This window comes from Microcebus murinus, chromosome 8 (assembly GCF_040939455.1).
Source record: "Microcebus murinus isolate Inina chromosome 8, M.murinus_Inina_mat1.0, whole genome shotgun sequence".
In the NCBI taxonomy this organism is placed as follows: Eukaryota; Metazoa; Chordata; class Mammalia; order Primates; family Cheirogaleidae; genus Microcebus; species Microcebus murinus.
Window position 1 is genome coordinate 100,762,537 of NC_134111.1, and position 26,654 is coordinate 100,789,190.

At 40.0% G+C, this 26,654-nt stretch overlaps 1 protein-coding gene across 8 annotated transcripts in view; it reads left to right on the forward strand.

Annotated features, from left to right (window-relative positions):
* GIGYF2 (GRB10 interacting GYF protein 2) overlaps positions 1-17,114 on the forward strand; it is a 136,421-nt gene extending 119,307 nt beyond the window's left edge. For all 8 annotated transcript variants that reach the window (XM_020288124.2, XM_076006046.1, XM_020288127.2 and 5 more), the window contains 7 exons: positions 2,693-2,815; positions 4,787-5,011; positions 5,135-5,340; positions 6,479-6,633; positions 8,924-9,126; positions 11,556-11,703; positions 16,052-17,114. In XM_020288124.2, the coding sequence (XP_020143713.2) occupies positions 2,693-2,815; positions 4,787-5,011; positions 5,135-5,340; positions 6,479-6,633; positions 8,924-9,126; positions 11,556-11,703; positions 16,052-16,119 (1,128 nt within the window). In that variant the 3' untranslated portion in view covers positions 16,120-17,114. The remainder of the gene's footprint in view (positions 1-2,692; positions 2,816-4,786; positions 5,012-5,134; positions 5,341-6,478; positions 6,634-8,923; positions 9,127-11,555; positions 11,704-16,051) is intronic.
* The last annotated feature ends 9,540 nt before the right edge of the window (positions 17,115-26,654 follow it).

Sequence of the window (26,654 nt, forward strand, 5' to 3'; positions counted from 1 at the left end):
AGGATGAGAGCCTCTACCTGCAGCTGCACTTGCCTGGAACTTAACCTTTGCAGCAGGTAGCAGGGACCAGGATGAGAAACATTGATGATGTGCTTTTTCCAGGAAGAAAGTTCCCTGACTGGTGGCTGAGGGGAGGGGAATCCTGTTTCTTGTCTATACCAACCTTGAGTGCATTTTCTGTCTTGCTGAGCTAGTAGTAGGGAGGAAGAGACTGGGCCTTGGTTAAAGTATCACTGACCCTTCCTTTTCTTACTGAGTTTTAGCAGATTTTCTTGAATAGATGTTTCTTCGTTTGCTATATGCCCTTAGGAGCATTTCTGAAGACTTTAAATGATTGTCTTTTAAAATAATTTTCACCAGTTTTGCTGGGGAGCAGGTCCACAGAGCTCTTCATACTGTCATACTGACAGTGGAACATAATTTTTTTAAAAGGAAAAACAGTGTTGAAAAGAAAGGTAGCAGTATCAGGGCAGAAAAAGAAGAGTACTTTTTTTAAAAATCAATAAAGGATAGTTGGCATTCAGGGGTCACAGAATGTGCCGGATTCCCTACTATTTGCTTCTAATTTGGGAGAGGGTTGTTCTGGACATTATGATTGACACACTGTAGTTCTGAGTGGGCAGTATAGGATTAAATCTCATGAGGCAGTGTTGAAGAAGCCATAGGATATCATTCCTATGCACGAAGAAGACTTAAGGAAAACAATAGGTATCGGCACACTCTGTTATGTGAAGAAGACTTAGGTTTGGTCGGCAAGGACCCCAGAAACCCATGAAATATAGAATATATATTTTGTGTGTATATATGCTAATAGAGTATATGTATAATGTGTATATGTGTCTATATGCATATATGTACACACACATATATAGGTATATATATAGAGAGAGAGGGAGGGAGGAAAGGAGAGAGAATGAATATAGTTTGGCATAGCAATGGAAAGAATCTCAGAGGTGCCTGAGGGAAACTTCTGGAGTCTATATATTTTCCTGGTGTTCACTGAGGTTCTGCTGAAGAGGGCTGGGGATTGTTTCCTGGTGACAATGAAATACACATCCACTGGGATTTTAGACAACATCAGTGGTTACTGGCTGCATCAGAATTATAGAAATATGCCTCACCTTTGACTCTTCTGATTTATTAGGTGTGGAGGAGCCAGGGCATCTACATTTTTATAGGTCTCCCTAGGTGAAGCTACCAGGTTTGAGATCTACTGCCTTCCTGAGAAAGGGTTGGCTTTTGTTCAATTTTGCCTACCTAGCTCTCCCTCCCTCCCACGCTACCCTTTTCTCTGTTAGCATCCCTCTGTCCCCCTCCCCCACCCAGCACAGGTGCACTTTCAGAGAAATGCCCTACTGCCTGTCATACTGGACAAAAAATGTTAAGGATCAATTATGTTTAGTAATATTGAGGTCATTCATTTGCAGAGCTATTTGGCAATATCAATGACAATTTAAACTGTTTATATTTTTTATCCTATCACTTCTTTTCTAGAGATTTTTGTTGTAGATCCATTCTTTTTGGGGACTGTTTACTCATGTATTATCTTCATTAAACATATTTTAAAAATCTGGTTAAGTTTGTTTTTTTTTTTTTGTTGTTGTTGTATGTATTTGGGTCATTAGATGCCTCAGAATTGAAATGTATCCTTTTCTGGTGAAAAAGAGCAGGAGATTCTCTTAGAATAACCATGCTTTGAGAACATTATTTAGGACCCAGATATTTATACTCTATTTTAGTCAGTATTTTCAGGGATGGGAAAAATAGAAATTAAACATATCATGCGCATTACTGGAAGCTATAGCCTGGTTAACTAACAGGGGCTCCAATTCATAAAAGACTGATCGAGAGCTATGCTGGCATCTCCCATTAGCTGCCTCCTTCAGCACAGAAATCTTGTCCTTAATCCTTTGACTGGATGGTAGCATGTTATGTCCTTTCTTGCCTTCTTGGATTAAAAATCCTCAAGCCAATTTAGTGATTCTTTTGTTTACTCCTTTCTCTTTATGGCTGTTTATTGTTGTATATGTCAGTGCCAGATGTAACAAATGATAGATCAAATATATGTGTATATTTTAAGTTGTTTTATTAATAAAATAAACTTAGATATGGAGCAGCAACAGAAAGTTAAGCAAAAGAAGCAAACCAACTAAGAGACTATTATGTAAAAGGAATGAAGAAGGAAATTTGAATTAAATGTTGTAAATGGGCCGGGCGTGGTGGCTCATGCCTGTAATCCTAGCACTCTGGGAGGCCGAGGTGGGTGGCTTGCTCAAGGTCAGGAGTTTGAAACCAACCTGAGCAAAAGCGAGACTCTGTCTCTACTAAAAATAGAAAGAAATTAATTGGCCAACTAAAAATATATAGAAAAAAATTAGCATGGTGGCGCATGTTTGTATTCCCAGCTACTTGGGAGGCTGAGGCAGGAGGATCGATCACCTGTGCCTAGGAGTTTGAGGTTGCTGTGAGCTAGGCTGATGCCATGGCACTCTACCTGGGCAACAGAGTGCTACTCTGTCTCAAAAAAAACCCAAAAAACTAAAAAACTTAAATTTATAAAAAATTAAAAAAAGAAATAAAAAATGTTATAAATGGAGTTGAGGGAAAGTTGTCTATACCTAATGCATTATTGCCTGTTTTTTTCCTGTCCACATTTCCTCATGAACTCTCCTACTTTCCGTTTTTTTGTTAGCTTCCCTCTTCTTCAACGTGGGGCCAACAGTCTAATACGACAGCATGTCAGTCCCAGGCCACGCTGTCATTGGCGGAAATCCAAAAACTAGAAGAAGAACGGGAACGGCAGCTTCGAGAAGAGGTGAATTTTTGAAGTAAAAGTGGTCCAGTCGAACAGTGTTCTAGAATATTTACTGTGAACTATGGGTTAGTGGTTACTGAAGACAGTTACTGTTAGAATTGCTGTGTCTGAATTGGATGATCATTACTAAACTCTTTTAGCCTATAATTTGGTCACTTTAGCAAAGATGAATGGTCTAGTAGGAATAACATTAAGTTTATATAATATAAATGTTCAGTATTCTCAAACATTTTACTGGTCAAGCTTTGGAGAATAGCTCATAAATAAAAGTACATGGGTTGTTCAAAATTGTGAATGAGTTTTGCTCAAATATCTTTTTGTAAACTTGACATTTAGAATGCAGGATACTTATCTCTCTAAAGGGTATTAGGTCCCCTAGAGCCTAGAAAAACTTAGAATATGGTAGAACTAAAGTACCTATGCACTGTAAGTCTATATCCTGTAGTTCATCATTAGTGTAAGAAGAAGGAAAAGGTGGAGGGGTGGAGGAGGGAAAAAATAACACAGCTTTTGACAGAGAGGAGAAAATAATTCATGGTTTGGTTCAGCATACATTATATGCCTCATTCATTCATTCGTTCAACATGTACTTACTGAGTATTCTGCTCAGTTACATTCTGGGGTTACAGCTCAGAAAGACAAAATTTTCTGCATTCATGAAGTTTACCCTCCATTTAAGGAGAGGTGGCATATTAAAGGATGATAAGTGCCACAGAGGAAAAAAAAACATGGGGAACAGGGTTAGGGAGGGTGTTGGGAGTTGGGAATGGTGTTGGTGATAGTATGATTGATTGTTTAGTTTTAGGTAGTATGGTCTGGGCAGGCCTTTCTGAAAAGGTGGCATAATATAACAAAGCCTTGAAGAACATGATCTATGTGGGTATGATGATTTGGGGCAGAGCAATCAATTTGTTACAGCAGCAGTATCCAACCTTTTCGACACTAGGGACCAGTTTCATGGAAGACAATATTTCCATGGACGGGTGGGTGGGTATAGAGCTCAGGCAGTGATACACTACTAGTATCAGGCCTAGGGGTTGGGGACTGCAGTGTTAGAGAATATAATGTCATTTTTGTATCTGGGTCATGTGATTCACAAAATGGGAAAGCCATGGACACACAGAGAAATGGGAGTTGTCTATACATATTTACCATATAGTGTGCTTGTTGTCATCCAATGGTTAAAATCTTTGTTCACCTTGAAAATTAACTTATTTTTTGCCTTCGTTTTAAAAAAAGATCTCTACTGAATGAAAAAATAATAGTGGTAATGACTAGGAATCACAAGTCTTGTTAATCTTTTTGTCTACCAAAAGTTAATATTGTATTTATTTTCTTTGAACTTTTAAGTTTTTTGGTCTTCAAAAGGCATAAAATGCCACTTAGTACATATTTCTCACATAGAGAAACCTAAGATAATTTTATTCCATTTTTATTCTTGGAAGCATCCCTTTCTGGGTCCCTGTAACCTGTTCCAATCTGGATACTCTTGGGTTGCTTCATAGCTGTTGTGTTTTTCTTGACTTCTGGCACTGCATATTTCCCTCAGACTGCTTTTGATTTTCTTATGTTTTCTCTTCTGTTTTCCATCTCTGTCTTTTTATCTTTTTGATGGGGGCATTTCCTCAATTTTTCAGTCCTTCTATTGAGCTTCTAAAAATATTATTATTATTATTATTATTATTATTATTATTATAGACAGGGTCACCCAGGTTGGAGTGCAGTGATGCAATCATAGTGCACTGCATCTTCAAACTCCTGGTCTCAAGTGATCCATCGGTCTCCGAAAGTGCTATGATTACAGGGGGTGAGCCATTATGCCTAGCTACATTTTTATTTGCAGCAAAAGAATGGACCCTGTCAAGTTAATTTTATGTAGCTACTATGTATTTGCATTGCATTTAGTATGGACATTTATAACTATTATCTAAAAACAAGAGTCCTGAGCTAGCTTCTGTTTTTATGCAACAGCAAAGGCGCCAGCAGAGGGAATTGATGAAAGCTCTCCAGCAGCAGCAACAGCAGCAACAGCAGAAACTCTCAGGTTGGGGGAATGTCAGCAAACCTGCAGGTACTACGAAATCTCTTCTGGAGATCCAGCAGGAAGAGGCCAGGCAAATGCAAAAGCAGCAGCAACAGCAACAGCAGCAGCAGCAGCAACAGCACCAGCAGCCAAACAGAGCTCGTAATAATACGGTGTGGTCATTTTCCTAAGCTGTTGCTGTATGGGCTGGTGTATATTATCTTCTCTGACTATAGTGGACTTTTTATCTTTTTAATATTATTAACCATAATAATTTTTCTCTTTTTCTTTAACAGCATTCCAACCTGCACACCAGCATTGGGAATTCTGTTTGGGGCTCTATAAATACTGGTCCCCCTAACCAGTGGGCATCTGACCTAGTCAGTAGTATTTGGAGTAATGCTGACACTAAAAACTCCAACATGGGATTCTGGGATGATGCAGTGAAAGAGGTGGGACCTAGGAATTCAACAAATAAAAATAAAAACAACACCAGTCTCAGGTAGGGCTCAAAATGATCAGACCTGTTCACCTTGCTTGGTTGGTAGGTGGGGTGGGGGAAATGGGATGTTGGGTGGACAGGGGAAGGTAATTATATAGTTTTTACTAATTCTTTTAATCTGTGTTTAAGCACATACAGTCATAATTATGGTGATTGCTTTCTTCCCCATAGAAACACATTTGTATTATTTCTAGGGGCTCCTTCTGCTGAGCACTTAATCCATTGCCTGTCACATGGTAACCACTTAATAAATATTAGTAATAGTATATTTTTGTTGTTGATGAACAATTCTCTAAGGTATTCTCCAGATATCTTAGCATTTTTCTAAATTTATATTTTTAAGTCATTTATACTGTAATGAATATTAAAAATATCTCTGTAATGACCTTAAAATAATTTATTTTTATAAGTTAGTTACATTTCATCTTCATCTTTCTTCAGTATACAGTGTTGTTGAATGAGCATGGGTTTTAGTTTTAAATACATGAACTCAAATCCCAGCACTACCACTTATTAGCTGTGTGACCTTGGGCAAGAGGGAACCTCTTTGAGCCTCAGTTCCCTCATCAGTAAAATGAAGATAATAGCAACTTCATGGGTGTAGTTGCAAAGATTAAATGAATACACATGAAGTAGTAAAGTGCCTGGCACATGGTAACTACATAATAAATGGTAGTGTTGTCAGATTGTTTCTTCTTGATTGAGACCCTAATATGTTATGAATAGGACAATAAATACCTGTTAGATTATTGAGCATCTTTGCCAGGCACTGTGTTCTAGGTGTTTGCATATAATATCTTTATTACTTATGATAACTCAAAGAAGTTTTAGTACCATTTTGCAGATGAGGAAACTGAGGCTTAGTAAAATTAAACAACTAAGGACACATAGAAGAATTCCATCATTTTTTTCTAAATAGAAGCCCTATATTCACAAACCGGGATACATTAGCTGATACTAGATTTTATGCGGGTATCCAATCCAAATATTTGAATTTATTTTTCTTTTTTGGAGCCAGGCATTGAATTACCAGACAGACCTCCAATTTTGACAAGACACTATCTATTTTTGGTGTTATAGTATAATCATATAGTAACAGTTTCTAGGAATATAATACCACCCTATTGTTTTGCTTTAGTAAATCTGTAGGTGTGTCTAACCGGCAGAATAAGAAAGTAGAAGAAGAAGAAAAGTTGCTGAAGCTCTTTCAGGGAGTAAATAAAGCCCAAGATGGATTTACCCAGTGGTGTGAACAGATGCTTCATGCCCTTAATACGGCAAATAACTTGGATGGTAAGAATTGGGGAGGGAAACCCAGCATGTGGAATGACAGAGCAGGACCTACAAAGAAGTTGGTGAATTAGAACAATGGGACAGAACTCAGGAGATGAAATCTAAGGTCAAGTTCTGCATCTGCCGTGAGAACCTGGCTCTTTAATGGCATAACTTGTGAGAAATCCTAAGCTCAAATAATACTAAGCTCAAATAGAGTATTAGTGGTTGCCAAAAAGTAAATGCCATCTCAGTCTGCCTTAAATAATATACAGGACAGAGTAGGTCATGGTTCCATACTGCTTATTTTATGAGTGATATTGCCAGCTATAACAAGTACAAAAGAAGGTAACTGTCATGCTGGGGACGAAGGTTAACCTGAGCAAGAGACAATTGAGGGATGTCTCCCTTTTAGGGAAGGGAGTAGGAATTGTGATAGAGCAAGTAGAATTATTTTGTGTGAGATAAGACTAGTACCAATGTTTGGAAGTAAAAAGATTTCAGTGCAATTTGAAGAAAAACTTGCTTGTAGTTAGCTGTTTACAAAGAGAACTACCTGCCTTAGATGGAAGTGAGCCCCCCCACCCCCACACTCCTTAGTGTTTGAACAGAGACTTGTTAACATGTTGCAGAAGGGACTCTCATACCTGATAGACTAAATTGAATTAGTCCACCCCTGATATCTTTTTTTTTTTTTTTTTTGAGACAGAGTCTGGCTTTGTTGCCCAGGCTAGAGTGAGTGCCGTGGCATCAGCCTCGCTCACAGCAACCTCAGACTTCTGGGCTCAAGTGATCCTCCTGCCTCAGCCTCCCAAGTAGCTGAGACTACAGGCATGTGCCACCATGCCTGGCTAATTTTTTCTATATGTATTAGTCGGCCAATTAATTTCTTTCTATTTATAGTAGACGGGGTCTCGCTCTTGCTTAGGCTGGTTTCGAACTCCTGACCTCGAGTGATCCGCCCGCCTCGGCCTCCCAGAGTGCTAGGATTACAGGCGTGAGCCACCTCGCCCGGCCCCCTGATATCTTGTCTAAAACCAAGAATCTCTTAAAAACAGAGCATTAAAGGAATTAACCACTTCGGTACCAGCGTCGACTATAGTCCATAGCCACAGATGAACGCGCACAGCAACTTTAGCTGACAGCCATGATATGAAGGTGCACAGCCGAGCGTCGACTTTAGCCGACAGCCGTGATATGACTTTTCTAATTTTTCATTTATCAAAATACAGTTGTGAACATTTAAAAATAACGTAATGAAAACATATATGTCTATGTTACCTATGCTGATTTATATTACAAGTAAAGCTGCCTGTAAAGTAAAACAAGCTTTCGGTGCTTTAAAGCTTTCCTCATCACACAAGAGCAAAATGGACTCGTCATCAATGCACAGCATGAACTATCGTGTGGACTATGAGTGCCGGCTGTGGTCAAGGTTTCGCAGCTGGTGAGCGCGGTCCCGAAGTGGTTAAAGAGTTCCTTTGCAGCATTGTAATAGCTAATGGTCTGAAAGTCTACAGAGCAAACAGTTGTGATTAATAGTAACGGCTACCATCCATTAAGCACCTACCATGTGCTAGGTACTCTCTTAGGGTTAACATATGTTATCCTTGCTATTTAATTTTTGCAATTATTTTTAAAGACACCTTTATAAGGTTGGTAATATTATCCCCATTTTATAAATTAGGAAACAGAGGCTCAGAATGGTTAAATAACTCATCAAGGTCACACAGTCAGCAAATTTCAGAGACAGGTTTTAAACCCATGTTTGTCTAACTCTCATACTTGTGCTTTTTCTCCTATGCCATACTGCTTGCATTTTCCATTTGATTTCTCTCTAAACATGTAATATCTCAGTGGATTGAAAGTTCCAGGAGGATATAGCTATATCTTTAGTTTCTGTTGGCACACATCATAGCCCAGCACACATCATAGCACTTAATAAATACTGATTGACTTTAACGAAAGAAAGAATGAATCCCTAAATTACTTTAGACTTAGGCATGTAACTTTTTCAATCAACATAACGTTTAGTTTCAGCTAATATAACATTTAGTGAAATTAAACAAGTGTGAGGTGTCTTTGATGCTGTGCTATTTCAGATAATTTTGAGCATTATGATGGTAGTGTTTTTTCATTTCGGCAGGGTAGATTAAAGAGTATTTAATGCAGGTCATTGCGTACTCTTCAAGTTTCTGTCATTAATGTCTGTAATAGGTGTGATGATATATTGAAAACTGAAACTGATTTTTTATGTTGTGTTTTCATCATTTCATTGTTATTTTTTGTCTTCTTTCCTTCCATTTTGTAGTTCCCACATTTGTTTCTTTCCTAAAAGAAGTAGAATCTCCTTATGAGGTCCATGATTATATCAGGGCCTATTTAGGAGATACTTCTGAGGCCAAGGAGTTTGCCAAGCAGTTCCTTGAGCGCCGTGCCAAACAGAAAGCCAACCAGCAGCGCCAGCAGCAGCAGCAGCAGCAGCAGCAGCAGCAGCAGCAGCAGCAGCAACAGGTATAAAGTAGTGTAACATATGCAGTAGCTCTGTGAGTATTAATGTCTTAAAGTGGTGAGTAACTAGAGAAATGAAAATTAAAACATATTGTACATCCAGTGACCAAAGCTTTTTAAAATGTGTAAATTTCATATTTTCAAGGTACATGTCCAGAGACTTTTGTGAATTTCCCAAATAGCAAATATAACCATTCTCTATTAGTTGTGCCAGTCTCATTTTTCTTGATTCATTTATATGTCTTAATTAGATTGCTAATTCCAACATATCAGAAACCCATAAATTTGGTTTTAAAAAGTTAAAACTTACAAATGTTAAATCTTCCAATATTCAGGATCCATCGTACTCAGTACTGACAATACTACAGCATACCCGACATTTCATATGTTGTTGATGGGGATGTAAATGGTACAGTAGTGATTCTCATTATTCACAGCAGTTATGTTTTATAAGGTCCCTGTGAACACTGAAATAGTGAATACTGAACCATTGTTCCAAGGAGGATATACGGAGTTAGGTTCCTGTGCACCTCTGGTCACAACATTTTCGTTAACTGATCAGTAATCTTGTACGTATTTTAAAGGCACTTAATTTAATATATATTGATTCATTAATATTGAACTCACAGCCATTGGCACTATAACTCATGCCCAAACAAAGTTATCTAACACATATGTTTTCTCCCATAGCTTTCTTGTGCTTAGGAACACCAGACAGCTCTTTAGCACTGCACTTGGGTGCCACTTTAAACAGTGAAATCACCAAAAACTTGGAAAATATGGCACTAAATAGACCGGAAAAAGGACACTTGTTTTCAGTTTTGAGATAATGTAACAAGAAGGCAGTGTTTCCTTATTCTACCTCCTCTGGGAATATTTGTCTTGAACATCTCAAATTTTTCATTCTCTGTGCATGTGCATGTCCAGAATGACCATAAAAGCACTGCTAATATTGATTATGGGGTTATGAATAAATTTTAACTAGTAGTTGAATTCACAGATAAGGAATCTGAGAGAATCAGTTACGCGAGTTTTCTGAAAGATGAATTGGTCGGGCTCATGAAGAGGCTTAAAATATTAAGGCAAAGCCAGCCATAGTGGTTTATGCCTTTAATCCCAGCACTTTGCAAGGTTGAAGCAGTAGGATTGCTTGAGGCAACATAGTAAGACCCCATCTCTAAAACAAAAAAATTAGCCGGACATGGTGGCACTCATCTATAGTCTCAGTTACTCAGGAGGTTGAGGCAAGTGGATCACTTGAGCCCAGGAGTTTGAGTCTGCAGTGAGTTATGATCTTGCCACTGCACTCCAGCCTGGGTGACAGAGCAAGACCTGTCTCAAAAGAAAAAATAATTTTTTCAAAATTCTTCAAAAAAGAAAAAAATTCATACTCTTTAATCCCATAATTCTTATACTAGAGATAATATTTGTTATAGGTCACTTCTGGGGATGTGGACAATACAGTGAAGTAAAGGATATTTTAACTAGGTTAAACTAATAACCTAAATTTAACTAGGTACTGCTAAATTCAAGAAAATACTGTTGGAAAAGAAGGAAAAAAATCTAACTGGGTAGATGGGCTGAGAGGGATAAATTGAAGGATAGTGAAAAGACAACACTAGGAAAAATATTTTAAGGACTCAAAGGGGAAGGCATCATATAGCAAGCAATACAGAAGGCTCTTTGTGAAATGGCCTCCTCTGTGGGCTAAAACAGGAAGGTGGAAGCCCAGCAAGCATGTGCACACATGCATGCATGCATTTGTGCACACACATACAGATATACATGACAGGCTTGTTCGTCCACAGTGCTTTCTCCACTCCTTCCCCACTACCACCACCTGTGCCTTCAACTAGCTTGTTAAAATGGATCCCAATTTAAAATGAGTCGCTCTAACAAGAGCAAAAAGTGAATGTGAAGGACCAGTAGATTATTTCATAGTCTAACCAGTTGGTAGAAAATGTATGGATGATATTTTGGGGCCAGATCCCTTCTGGGATTGCTAATAGGAATAACGTACATGACTTTAACCTTGTTTGGTAATATGCTGCCAGCTGGTCTGCAGCTGTCCTCTCGGCCTTGGGGCCCAGAAAACAAAGAAACCTGCTCTGCGCAGGTGAGAGGTGTACATTGCCAGAGTACAGAGGTCTGTTCATGGCTGTGTACAAGTGTCACAGACTCTGTAGATACTAGAGAAGTTCTAATAGCTGTACTGTCACAGCAGGGTGGAAACCTGGAGTTAGCAGGAACAGCTTTGTGGAGGCACCAAGCTTAAATGGAATGTTTGAATCTAAATGAAGGAAAATGGTGGCGCAGTGACCTGCTCTTGGTTTTATTATTATCCGCACTCATGGTAGGCAAATCAGCCATTTTCTTAGGGTGAGCCAAGTCTGCATCTTCTGTGTAATCTATTATGCTGTCTTGTTTCACAGGACTCTGTGTGGGGGATGAACCACAGTACACTCCATTCAGTATTTCAGACCAATCAAAGCAACAACCAACAATCCAATTTTGAGGCTGTACAAAGTGGCAAGAAGAAGAAAAAACAGAAGATGGTCCGAGCAGATCCCAGTTTGTTAGGTGAGCACAGGCCTGAAGTCTCAGCCGAGGGTTAGAGGAGTGCAGATGATAGTAATTGTCTGATGTGAGTTTCCATGGTGCATTGTTTTTCAAGAAGGAAAATATTTCTTATACAAAATTAAATTTTAATTGGGTCAAAATAAGTAGCCAGTATTTACTGGGCATCTCAGTGCAGGAGCTGTGCCTCATATGCTGTTGGAGGTAAGAAAAGTAACAACTTAAGGTGTACGGTGCTTTAAACTTTAAAGCATTGTTTCGTATTTATTATAATATGAATTTCTCTGGAGGGCCTTTAGTAATTTAGTTAGAAAATAATGCTAATGGAGAATGGTGAAAGTAGTTTTAAAAACTTAAATGCAGATTTATGTTAGAAGCAGACCATAAATTTGATCAGGTGTTCAAAGAAGAGAACCAGTATGTGTTGATAATCATTCTGTGTATTGTATAATTCTCAGAATTACTTTGAGGTGATGCCCCAGTTTTACCAGTGAATAGACCAAGACTCAGAGAGGACTTAGAACTGCACAACTGTCAGCAGTGGAGCTGAGATTGCAGAACAGTCTTGTTTTCTTTCCACTCTTATGTGTTACCCATGGCTATTCTTGTCTAGCATTAAGGACCATATAAGGAAGCTTCCTGGAAAAGGTGACATCTGAACTGTTCTTTGAAAGTCTGGCAGGAAGGATGGGGAATGTTGTTTCAGGAATAACAAACAGTGTAGGCTGCCTATGTTTCTTTCTTAAGTTGACCTAACAACATCACAGACCCTGATGAAACCAAAATTATACTCTATTTGTGAATGTAAAATTAGCTGTGACAAAATGGTGCTGTCTATAATAGAATGAGTATATAGGCAGAGATGGCAGTTTTGTGATATTGGCCTGGTTAGGAGGGGAGACTAGTTGAAAGATACCAGTGGCTTGGAATAGGGTTTTTGCAGTAGGGTTGGAGAGGAGTTAGAGGGATTTTAGAAACTTGGGGGACAGAATCAACTGGACAAGCAGAGTGGAAAGGCCTTGGGCTTGGGGAGCAGGATGGAAGGCATTGCCATTTGCTGTGAAATGATGAACACTGGAAAATGGAGCAGGCTGAGGGGGGAGCAAGATGATATTTGAGTGTTGGGCAGGTTGAGTTTGAAATGTCTGTGGGACATCATGAAGACCCTAAAGGCCAGCACTGCAGGAGGCAGATGATAACTGACCCCACTGTGCCTGTGGTAGATCCTCAGGGCCCTGGCGAACCATGTGATAGTAACAAAAACCTAACTCTGAGAACTGCGTTTTGGAATTGGTGCCTGAAAACTAAGTTTGGAAACTTAGGAATCTGGTGAAATTCTGTTTTCCTCTGCTTGTCTCGAAAGTTAACATTAAAGGTGGATGGAACAGTCTGAAATTGTATCCAGTTTGGGCAGAAATAAGTGAAGAGATGTAAAAGCATTCCTTAAATTCTAACTGGGTTCTAGCTAAGAAGCCCTTGCTATTTAGCTTTGGGACTTGCGGGTAAGTTGTCAGGGAAAAGTTTCCTTTGAAAATGAAGTCAAGCTGTTTGGTCTTAAATATTCCTTCAGATCTCATCTTCTGTTACAGATCTAAGAAAGGAAGGGACTTAAAAGAAAATCTCCCTACAAGGGAGTGAGAAATCATCCTGTGAGTAGTGTTTAAGGAATTCATATATCTTGAAGGGAAAGCAAAGAAACAAACAAATGTAAGGGAAGTAAAACTATTTAGCAGAGTATTGAGGAAACTCATTGGCGTGGGCTCTTACATAAAATATTTTATGAAAATTACTATTCAACTAAACTCCCTCTGGAAACTCCTCTAATAATTGCTGATTTTTGTCCCATACGTACTCATTTCCATTTATTTTTTAATTTATATATTCTCTATAGATTTACATATAGAGAAAAATTAATAACCATCAGTCACAAGTTTCTCTTGCATAAAATGGGAAAACAGGTTCTAATTTGATCTTAAAAGTATTCATTGAAAAAAGTCACTGATGAAAAGAGAACCTTGCTTCTAAAACAAACCAGCAGAGGGAGCCCCAGCCTCATTTTGATTATGAATGTCCTCCAGTATATCTGGTTGTCCTCTTAAGTTTTTAGAGCTTCCAGATGGCCATTGAGAACTAGCTACCTCACTTGAAGATGATAAATATACACACCAAATACAGTTTCTCCCCAGTCAGACTTTCCTTAAAAGAACAATCTCTCAAACCTTAACTCATGTGAGAGTTTATTCTCAACCTAACAGAATGTGGTCTTTAAAGCCAGGCATAGTTGAGTTGAATCCTCATTTGTGTTGCTTTGGGTTTTATGGTATCCCAGAGCTGTTCTTCTTGTCAAGTGAGACAATGAATGCATACCTTACTGGTTTTTTACTGACAGTTAAATGAGACCATGTTGCTAAAAGCCTAGCCCGATAATATATTATAGCATTGAACAGTCAATTTTTGCTATAGACTTCTCCCTTCTTGTCTTTGCATGATTAAAATTAGTTTTTAAAATTACATTTCCACTTCTATTGCATGTAGCTCATCATTGTTTTATTTATCACATTTTATCTGTTCTTGAGATATATGTGAAGTCAAAGAAAAAACTGTTTCAGAATAGAGTAATAGTTCATTTCATAGACTGGCCTCTAGGTTCTTATGCTTACCTAATTAAACCATTACTTTAAAAATATAGACAGAAAGCCTTTCATACTTTTCAAGGGAAAAAAGTCTTGTGGGTTATGGGAGCACAGTCGTGATGAGGTAGAACTCAGGAAGGGGTTTAGAATCCTAGCCCCTGCTTGTGTTAAGCCTTGGAAAGCAGCTTTTCCCACAGATTCCTTGGTTAATAAATAGGCATGTTTATTTTTTCAAATTATGTTTTTGAGTCAATTAAGCTATTTTTATTATGTAAGTCATTTTTGTTTATTATTGGTACATTTAAAATGTGTAATTGTTTGAAACCTGACCATAGAAGAACAACAATAAAAAAGAGTGCAGGAAACCCAACTAATATTAGCAGAACTGCTTTTAGAATGGGGCACATTGCCTGTTTACTTTTTGGTATTCAGATAGCAGCTAAAACAGTTTGGGATTTCATTCAGGGTAGATGAACTGGGAAGCTTTTTAGGAGTCACTCAGTCCAAAGAGGACTTTTTCATCGTAATTTTTATCAACCTCTGATTATTGAGTTTTTGAAAAAATTACACGTGATCATTGGCATTAGGTTTTCAAATGTCAGTAGTGTTTGTGAGTACTGCTTGTCACCTTCAATGGGTGTACTAGTACTGCTTTTTCTAAACCTTACTCCATTTGGTTAATCGAATATTGCTCACTGAAATCCTTTACTTCACAGGTACACTTACAGTAGATTGAGTTGAATAAAGTACTTTAATCTTTTTGTTCTGTCTACTGTGGGAAAGCAGGAACAATGTGAGGGTGCTAACTATCTTACAGTGGGTCTTCCTTGAAGCATCCTACCCATGAAAGCAAAAGCTCCTGGCTAGAACTTTCACGAAGGTTTTTTTTTTGTTGGTTGGTTTTTTGAGACAGAGTTACTTATTCTGTTGCCCAGGCTGCAGTGCTGCTATAGTGTCAGCCTAGCTCACAGCAACCTGATACTCCTGGGCTCAAGTGATCTTCCTGCCTCAGCCTCCTGAGTAGCTGGGACTATAGGTGTGCCCCACCACACCCGGCTAATTTTTTTCTATTTTTAGTAGAGATGGGGTCTCGCTCTTATTCATGCCGGTTTCAAACTCCTGAGTTCAAGTAGTCCTTCCGCCTTGGCTTCCCAAAGTGCTAGGATTATAGACATGAGTCACCATGCCAGGCCTCACAGAGTTTTTGGCCAGTGGAAAAAATATTTCTATTAAAGTGAGTCTGGGGTTGAAGGAGTATTAATCCCACTCAGATTTCAAAGTCATGTAGTCAGGTAGTTACAAAGTTCTTAGTGGGTATTTCCTTCTCTTCCCCCAACTCCCATTTCTGTTAAGGTAGACCTCCTGAATGAACTCCACCCTCCTGCCCCCTGCCCCAGGCCAGCCTGGCCTGTCTTTAATAGACACTCCACTTTCTTCTCAGATTCTCTGAGGTAGTGAATTGTAGTTCTGTTTATTGTGATACTATTTTGTTTTATTTTTTTCCCCAAATTGTATCAGAACCCTGAAAAATAAAACAAAGAATCTCTCTTTCGAAGAACAAAGAGCTACTGGTCTTTTATCTTTCTTCTGTCTCCCTTTAGCACCCCTATGGTATGCTCAAAAGCAAGAGACTTATATTATATTCCAGCCCACTGCCTAGAATTTGAGCTACTTGGTTGTCTGGGTGTGGTCACTCATAGCCAATTTTTTTCCTGCAGGATTTTCAGTCAATGCATCATCGGAGCGACTCAATATGGGTGAAATCGAGACTTTGGATGACTACTGAGCACCTGCCAGTGGACTGGCCTTCCCTCTCCTATTTGCCAACTATGGAGTCTCCACCTTTGGACACGACACTTATTCACCATTTACTCTTTATGACTCTGCAACAAATCACAGAATCGATCATCTCAGGCTCTTTCATCCAGCCCTTTGTGTCCAAGATTCTTTAAACTGTTTTTGTTGGTGAACATCTCAGACTGTAGATAAGTGGACTGGACCCTGTGTCTTGGGGGTGGCAGTTGGGATTACTCCCCAACAAGGCTGATTTTGGGCAGCACATGTTCACTGTGCCGTGATTTCATCTACTGTCTCCCAGAAAGTGTGTTGGAATCTGCCAATAGCAGCTTGCTTTCTCTTGTCACTCTTTTTCCTTCTAGTTTGTTTTTCTCTTCTTTTTTTCCCCACTCCATAAGAGCAAGAGGTCTAATTGGTGCAATCATGAAGAGAGTTCATGGTTAACAGATGTTGGCCAGCAATAAAATGCCCCATGAACTGTGACTCAAGTGTCCAACAGAGACAGTTAGAGCTCTACCAGTCTGAAAGTTGCATTGCCACTGCTAACTTTGGGATTGCATCAAAGAGGCCCTGAGCAGGGTGGAATTTAGATTGGATTGGTTTGATATTGCACATCCCTTGCCTGTTCTTTCTGAGCATCCTTTCGAAGAAAGGTTTCATGTTTTTCTTCATTAGATAGTGACTTCCAAGCAAGCTGACTTCTCCCCTGGCATACTCCAACCTGATTGGACAAAGGAAAACCCTATGGCCTGGGAGAGGGACTTATTCTTAATTTTTCTTTCTTACAAAAACTGATTTTTCCCATAAATATTTTTACTTCAGAGGACTAGGACCAGTTTGTTTTGGGCCCTTCTGCTGAAAATTTGCCTCGTTTAAGAGGCAGCTAGGATATTTACCATATGTATGAATTTGTATAATTTCATTTTGGATAGGGATAAACTTTTGCTTCCGATAAAAGCCCGGAATTTCATCTGGTTCCTCAGAGCATTGTGTGTGTGTCTTGCTGTGGCCCAGAAAAGGTTTTGTTTAAAGATTCTGGGGTGGCAAGTTGCTTGCCTTTTCGAAAAGAGAATATACAAAACCTGACCATCTTTAGGACCTTCTTCCATGGAAACCACTGTACAGGAGGATGCTGTGGGCTGGAGGGGATGGGCGAGAACGGGAGCGAGAAGCCTGGTCTGGCTTCTGGTCGTAGCCTCCTGATACCTTTCACTTCAAGTAGAAATGTACTCAAGTCCTATTTATAAATAAATAAATACTCTTCCTATCTCCACCAAACCCTTACAGAACATCACCTGGAAGTGCTACTCACACTTGGGTTGGAGCTGTTGGCCAGCTGTGCTGTATGAGAGGTGCTGGGGTTTGGGTGGCTCCTGGGTAAAGCACCTTTGCTTTCTGTCATCGTTGCCTGCAGAAGGATGGAGTTGCTCTGAGAGCATTTTGGTTTTGGAGGATTATATTTGGCTTCTATTTTTATTATTTTGGGTCACCATTCTCCCTATTCCTTCTTGCCTCCCTCCCTCCTAAACATGTATAATAACTATACAGAAACTACTACAAACTTGTATATAGTTTTTGGATCAAATAGCATGAGGAGATAGGGAACCATTAAAAATTGGGACTCTTACTCTCCTTTGCTTTGTAAATTCAAAAGTGGGGGGTGGGGAAGAGGGATAGTTAAAATGTTTACAAAACTTTAAGCTCCCTCGGAACTTTTGCCAGTGTGGAGGAAAATAAAAAAAAAAAACAAAAAACTTAAAACCTGGTTGTATTCTATCTGAGTGTACCTCTTGTACTCGCCTTTGTCAAGGCTGAGTTTTGCACTAAACTTGTTCCTCTTGGCACTATGGAAAAGCTCCAAGCACCCGAGACATGGAGGCAGCCATGGCTTTCTCTGCCAGACTGGAACACTGGCAGGTACTGTATTTGAGAATGTACAGGTCAAGGCAAACATTGGTAAGTTTAACCAAATGTCTTTCCTCCTGTGACTATCTATTTCTGCCGACTAGTGGATCAGCTTCTGCCCTCTTGCCACAGGCACACCCCTCTGAATGTGTCCCTCCAGTGTCTGCCCAAATCATCTAAACTAGACTTCATTGTGTGTGTGTTCAGGAAAAATAAAAACAAATTTAAAAAAAAATTGGGAGTGGAGGGGGCAGATTAGGGGATACAAAGTCATTTTAGTCTTGGAACATTCCGTTTGCTTGCTTGGAATAGACTTGCTTCTATCTGAGGAATTTCCCACTTAGCAAGAAACCACTCTTCCTTGGTAATGTTTGTGTCTGTCTCTCTCAATTCTGCTGCTTTCTTTGACTTTCTCATTTGCTCTTTCACTTACAGCCACTGTTTTCTTATCCCTGTTTATAAACTTATTTTCAAATTCTCTTAACTCCTCTTATGTTCTGAAGTATTTGTTTTGTACACTGCTTTCAGTTTTGTAAATTCAGAGATTTAAAAAATGTCCCCAGATAAGACAGTTTGATTATGGAGACTTCCCTAGAGATAGTTGGTTACTTGTTGCAGTATAAAAAATTATCGCCAGATTGGTTTACAACAACTGCTTCATTTTGTTGGTCATTTTCTGGGTCAGGAATTTGAGAAGGGCTCAGCTAGGTGGTTCTTTTCTTGGGGTCTCCTGTGGTTGTGGTTAGATGTCTTCTGCAGCTGCATTCTTATGAAGGCTTGCTTAATTAGGTGGGTTGCCCAAGATTACTCACTTGTGTGAAAGCAGTGTTGGCTGGGAACTCAGCTGGGTTGATGGCTGGTGGATCTATATGTCCTCCCTATATTCCTCCAGAATTGCAGCATCAGAGTAGTTGGAGTGCATATGTGGTGGTTGGCTTCCCCCAGAGAACCAGGCAGAAGATGTTGCCTTAGCTCTTCTGGCGTCCTCTAAGCTCAGGAGTCACATAGGGTCTTTTGTGGCACCGTATTCCATCAAAGTAGTCAGAAATTATGATATTGTAAAAATACATATTTTGTCTTCTATCCCATTGCCTGGCATAAAATTCCCCAAATCCTTAAACTCCAAATTTAAGGATTGGAGTGAATTCTTTTTGTATGAGTTGACTGGCAGGCCCTTGGTAGCTTCAAGATCTAGCTGGTCCCTAAAAAGAGCAAGACAGGGTTAGAGGGTTGGAAATTTCAGCCCCTCCTTCAACCTCTGGGGCAGGGAGAAGACTGAAGGTTAAGTTGATAACCAGTGGCCAGTGGTTTAATCACGTCTACATAAGGAAGCCTCCATAAAAACTCAAGAGGACAGGATTCAGGGAGCTCAGTATGTGGAGGTTCCTGAGGGTGGCACACCAGCTAAGGCGTGGAAGCTCTGTGCCCCTCCCCCATGCCTCCACACATCTTTTACCTGTATCCTTTGTAATAAACTGGTAAACATGAGCATGTCCCTGAGTTCTGTGAGCTGCTCTAGCAAGCTGAATTCCGAGAGTGGTCCTGGGAACCTCAACTTGAAGCCTGTCACAAGTTCTGGAGGCCTTGCGAGTGGTGTCTGAAATGGGGGTGCAGTCTTGTGGGACTGAGCCCTCAATCTGTGGGATCTGACACAGATATCTATCTCCAGGTAGATGGTGTCAGAATTGAATTGGAGGACACCCAGCCAGTGTCCGCTACAGAATTGATTGCTTGCTTGTTAGTGGGGGAAAGCCCCACACGTTTGGTCTCAGAAGTCTTCTGTGTTGACTATATTGGTGTGAAAGCAGAGGGAAGACTTGGTTTGAGTTGTCCCTAAACACAAGCCCACTCACATTCAAGGCAAGGGAGCATGGTCCTCTCCTGTGATCAAAGGAGGGACAAGGTCACATGTAGCAGAGCATGTAGGATGGGAGCTATTTGTAGTCATTTGGGGGAAATAATCTGCATAAAATAAAATGAGTTTATGCATATACATCAAAGACTTTATTTTCATTGGCTCTAAGTTGATTTTTTTTCTTTTGAGACAGGGTCTCACTGAGTTTTTCAGGCTGTTCTCAAACTCTTGGGCTCAAGCAGTTCTCCCACCTCTGCCTCCTCAGTAGCTGGGTTTACAGGCATGAGCCATTGAGCCTGGCTTGTTTTTTGGTTTTTAATTTCAGAATAGACAATGGTGTTTCTGGCTTCATTTTAAATAACTTTTTTTAGGGAAACCATTTTACTTTTGTATACATATAAAAATGCATATATATATATACACACACACATACGCACACACACACGCACACACACACACACACACATTAGATGCATATATATAGTACCCTATTTTAAAATTGACCTGGTGACAAAATTGATAATTTTATACAAAATGCCCCTTTCTACATTATTAATAAAAGTAAAAAGTATGTGTGTGGCTGTAATTAAGCAGAAATGGTTGTGTTTTTTTTTTTTTTAGACAGAGTCTCACTCTGTTGCCCGGGCTAGAGTGCCATGGCATCAGCCTGGCTCACAGCAACCTCAAACTCCTGGCTGGGTTCAAGTGATCCTCCTGCCTCAGCCTCCTGAGTAGCTGGGACTACAGGCATGCGCCACCATATATTTTAGTTGTCCAGCTAATTCCTTTCTATTTTTTTTAGTAGAGATGGGGTCTCGCTCTTGCTCAGGCTGATCTCGAACGCCTGAGCTCAAACGATCTGCCCGCCTCAGCCTCTCAGCGTGTTAGGATTATAGGTGTGAGCCACCACACCTGGCCAGAAATGGTCTTTTGAAATGAACATTTCTATACTGTGCTTCCAAATGTGAAGTAGAGCTTTATCAAGAGAGCAACAGGCATGTACATTTTAAAGAGTAAGGTGCACCCAAAGCGTATTCCAAATGGAAATTGGCCTTATAGTTGATGGGTTCCTTAGAACAACAGCAACAAAAACCCAACTCTGGAGAGTGGCTTGGTCCTGGTTGAGTTCAGTCAATTCCTGGTGAGGAAGCTGTAGTACCTCCTAGGACCTTGGAGAGAGTGGGAACCTTGAAACAGCCGGATGTGTGATATTCATTTTATAGATGTTGTTAGGTCCCCTGAGAACAGTGGACCTATGTAGCCGTTGGTAGTGCTAGTTCTGAACTGGGAGCCGAAAGCCTTCAGAGGGAGGGTTTCCCTCCAGAAATTAATGGGACTGTTTGCAGCTGAAGTGACAACTATAGCTAAGGTTTGCCATGTGGCAGAAACAACACATAGATGCTGGGAAAGAAGAGAAGTGGGCTCTTCCTAATAGCTGCTCTGGAACCCGGAAGCTGTCCTTGTACCCCATCTTATCACTGGCATAGTGATGATGTCATGGGAGTGGAATTCACAATCACCTCGACACCCAGTTCTATCCAAGTGATCCTAAGAAGCAGAGATACTATTTCTTAAGGGTTGTTTACTTGTTGCCCCCAAATGTAGACATGGTAGATTAGTTCCTTGGCAGCAAATTGCTTTTTCCTTTGAATTCCTCCTTTAGCATGAGAAATGTTCAGTAGGTTAGTATTAGGTTTGGTTGCATGTAACAGAAGACACAAAGTAACAATGACTAAGATAGTTATTTCTCAAGTGAAATTGGAGGTCAGCAATCCAACGTGCCCCATGGTGGCTCAGGGACCTGGGCATATTAAATCAAGGTAACCACCTTCTTAGACGTCTTAAAATGAGTGCAAAGAAGTAACCCTCAGGGAGCAATGTGGTGTGGGTTCCAGGAGGCTGCATGCTAGTGCCAGCATCCTTATTAACCAGCCCTTCCTGTCCTGTCTCTGAGTGTCAGTTTCCTTGCCTGTCAGATGAGGGGTTGGCCCAGATTATCTGAGGAACTTAGAATAAAAATGAATCTCCAAGCTCCATGTCCCAGGGCAGGCGTCCTCAAACTACAGCCCACGGGCCATATGCGGGCCGCCTAGCACATTTATCCAGCCCTCGGGGTGTTTTTGCCACCACTGCCTGTCCTGCTACCGGGCCCACAGTGCACACTCTCCAATGGTCTGAGGGACAGTGACCTGGCCCCCTGTTTAAAAAGTTTGAGGACCCCTGTCCCAGGGTTTCTAATGTGGGTGAGGCTCCATTGGAAATTATTTTTAAGATCTCTAAGTGATTCTATTCTGCAGAGACCCTCTGTCTGGCGGTATTTCTCGTCCACCATCTTGATTGAGTCCCTCTAAGTGATTCTAAATGGATGGCCTGAGTGCACACCTAGCAGCCTGGCTGATCTAGGATGTTTCCTTCAGCTCTAACCTCCTAGTGTGTGTGTGCGTCACGTGTGCAGCAGTGACTGCTGCCACTTGGCACCTTGGCCATGCATGACAAGTGACCTTTGCAGTGTTACTGAAGGAGAGTCCAGGTTGAAATGCAAGCATGGTGAGGCTTGTATAGGGGGACAGAATCACCTACCTGGATTTTCTGACTTTTGAAACATGAAATGGAGCCTTAAACAGGTCAGGGCCCCATCATGAGACAGAAATCACCTTACATAATCAAAAGAAATGAAAAAAGAAAAAGGAGGAAGAAAATCTGTTGGAAGCGTTGAGGGCAGAATGGAAGGTAAGGTTACTGAAAGATTAATAAGGTAGGGGAACTGCTAACACTTGAGTCCACTGGTCCCATCCATCAGTCTTTATGCCCATTTCTAGGTGCTGCTACTAGTTCACTTACAGTCTCACCTCTCTTTGATTTCCTAAAAATAAATTATATATAAATCAATAGGGGAAAGTAGAGAAAACTTATCTACAAATATGTATGTGTTTACAAGAAGGAATAAAATATACATAGCTGCTACAGGTCTTGTTTCTGTACCTGGTCCCGAGGCTGTGAGTGAGATTGGTTTAACATCTTATTCCAAATTCATTAGCCCTCTGCCAGCCCCTCATCTGCTGGTTGACCTGAACCTTCATCCCTGAGGGTTCTGAATCTTTAGCAGTCCTGAGATCGTTCGGTTGCTCTCATCTTCAGTAAGTTTTTTCCAAAGGTCAGTTTTTATCTTTTAGGAAAAATTCAAACATGTAGAGATTAGTGTAACAAACTCATACCTAATATAACCCAGCTTCCACAACTGTTGACATTTTGCCCATGTTGTTGTATTTAGCCCACCTTTTTTCTGTTAGAATATTTTATTTATTTATGAATGAATAAATGACAGAGTCTCACTCTGTTGCCCAGGCTACAGTGCCGTAGTGTTAGCCTAGCTCACGGCAGCCTCAAACTCTTGGGCTTAAGCAATCCTTCTGCCTCAGCCTCCTGAGTAGCTGGGACTACAGGCATGCACCACCATGCCTGGCTAATTTTTTTCTATATATTTTTAGTTGGCCAATTAATTTCTTTCTATTTTTAGTAGAGACAGAGTCTCGCTTTTGCTCAGGCTTTTCTTGAACTGACCTCGAGCAATCCTCCCGCCTTGGCCTCCCAGAGTGCTAGGATTACAGGCGTGAGCCACCACACCCAGCCTAGAATATTTTAAAACAAATTCTAGATATGTCACTCCTAAGTATCTCAACGTGCATGGTAACAGAAGGATACCTTAAAAACACCCCACAATTCCTTATCACATTAACAACACACAGTCTGTGGATGACTTTCTCAGATCGTCTCAAAAGTGTCTTTTTACAAAGTTTGAATCAAAATCAAAATGATGTTTATTGCATCTAATTGATGTATTTAAGTCACTTTTAGTCTTAACAGTTCCCTATCAAGGAAAAAAAAAGGTTGAAAAACTGGATTATTTATTCATAGAACATTCCATATTCCAGAATTTAGCGGAGAGTTTCCTTATGTGAATTTCTTCATATCCCCTGCATTTTTCTATAAATTACTAGTCAGATCTAGAGAATTTACTTAAATAAAGGGTCTCCCTGCCGCACCCCCTGCAAGAATATTGGTGGCCTGGTGTCCTTCCTGCTGTGTCATAGTCACATGGTACGCAGTGTTATCTGGTTGTCCCATTTTTACTTATGTCAGAGTTTAGTTCTGTTGCTATCAGGTTGATTATCCATTTTAGAAGTCCTATTGCTCTTATATGCGGCAGTTTTAACATTCCCTGATGATCATTGCCTGGATCTGTTATTCAATTAGTCATTGAAAAATTGTGATTTTTTTTTTGATAGGGAGGGGGGCTTTTTATTTTGAATTTATTTCAAACTTAAAAGTTGCAACAGTAAGTACAAAGGACTTCCATGTAACCTTCACCCAAGGTCTGTAATTGTTACCATTTTACCATATCCATTTTCTCTCAACTATACTCTCAAGATAAACATTTTTTATGAGCCATTTGAGAATAATAAGTCGTACACATTATGTCCCTTATTCTTAAAACACTTCAGGGTGTGTTTCTTTAAAACAAGGACATTCTCTTACATAACCACAGTACAGTTATCAAAATTAGGAAATCAATACAATACTCTTAATATCCATGCTTCATATTTTACCAGTTGTTCCACTAATATCTTTTATAAGGAAAAACAGAAAGGTGTAGGATATCATCCATGATAACTTTTTGCATTTAATTGTCATGTTTTTTGAGTCTCTGGAACAATTCCTCAGTCTGCCTTAATCTTAAACCCTGATGTTTTTAAGCGCAGAAGACAATTATTTATCAGAATGCCCTCAACTTGGATTTGTCTGATGGTTTCTCATGATTTGATTGTGATTATGTGATTTTATCAGGAATACTACAGAAGTGATGTTCTCAGTTCAGCATATCAGGAGACACATGATGTCAGTTTGAACCATTACTGGTGATGTTAACTTTAATTAGTTGGTTTAGATGGCGTCTGCCAGGTTTCCCACTGTCCAGTGATGATTTTTCTCTTTATGGGAGACACTTTGAGACTATGTAAATATCCATTTCCTCATCAAACCTATTAGTTTCATCATCCATTGATGATTTTTTTTTTTTTTTTTTTTTTTTTTTTTTTGAGATAGGGTTTGGCTCAGTTGCTCAGGCTAGAGCTTGCTATATTGGTGTCAATATGGCTCACTGCATCCTCCAACTCCTGGGCTCAAGTGATCCTCCTGCCTCAGCCTCCTGAGTAGCTGGGACTACAGGTGCACACCACCATGTCTGGTTAATTTTTTTAGTTTGTTTATTTTATGTAGCAATGGAGCCTCCCGATTGCCCAGGCTGGTCTCAAACTCTTGGCTCAAGCGATCCTCTGGCCTTGGCCTCTGAAAGTGCTAGGATTATGGCATCAGCCACCATGCCCAGCCTTCATTGATGGTTCTTACTTGAACAGTTATTACTAAGGTGTTTGCCAAGCATTCTTTTTATGCTTATTAGTCAACATTCTGCTATAAGGAAGATAGCAGAATGTTTATACATACATATGTGCATACCCACGATATATCAGCCATAATCTGATACTATTTTTCTTATACAAATTGTCCATTCAGAGCTGGTTTCTGTGTTCTTTTGCCATATCTCCATCATTCTTTTTTTACTTTGGCCTGAGATATTCCAGGCTCATCATCTACTTTTCCTTTCTCAGTTATGGAATTAACCATTTTCCCAAGGAGCCCTGGTTCCTTTTAGTGGGGAATGGTGTCTAGAAATCATAATCTGGGTATTGGGTGTGCTCATAGCTACTGGACTGTCATTGCTTCTAGATTGTGTTCACAGATAGGGAGTTTATGCATATATATGTACAGATAACATATATTTTTATATCTACATATTCGTATGTACCACAAGTTGTTTACAACATCACAGGATCCATTCTAATCTTTCTCCTTTCCATGTTTGTAGTTCCCTTGTCTAATAGTGAGAAACCTGGCTCCCCTTATCCTCAATATTCCCTTATTTGCTCAATCCTAGGATACCATCCATGGCAGTGTTTGCACCCGCCTTGCCTCCAGCAGTTCAGTGCTGCCACTTGGCCTCTGCTGCTTCAGAATCACACTGAAATCAGTGATCCCATCATCAGCCCTGGCCTACAGAGAACAGGCACCATGTGTATTTTTAAAGATGCTGCTCTTCTCCTAACCAAGCATTTCTCAATGCCTCAGTGAAGAGAGTATACTTAGGGATCTACCAAGAACTTTTGGGATTGGTGAATCACCTAAGATAAATCCACCGCAACATTCCCTTCTTCCCAAGCCTTTGGCTTCCCTCCTTTTCGTTAAGTCAGGCTTCTCAATCTCAATGCATCTAGGTTGCTATTGAGCCTAGGCTTTGGTCACCCACCCAACCAAACTGTTAGAGCAACTCCTAGATGCTTGAGCTGAAATGTTGAATGCAGAATCTCCGCTAAGCACACCCCTATCAATGTGGCCTGATCGAGTGTCATATTCACATCCTGTCCATTTAATCTCACACCTTAGAATTCATTCCTACACCAGGTTGTTATTAATACAAATTGGCATTATCTTATATCTTTATCGTTAGTTACTAATTTCTTGCTAGCATAAATTAATAATAGTGTTAGTTTGTACTTACTTCCTCCTAAGTCAGACTTTGTGTTTGTTCTCCCTGGAAATGCTGATATCTTGCTGTGGCTATGGACATGAGACAGAGAGAGGTTGTCACGGTGGGTCTTGAGAACAGGCAGTCTCTTGCAAGGGAACCTAACAGGTGAGGTTGTTATTCA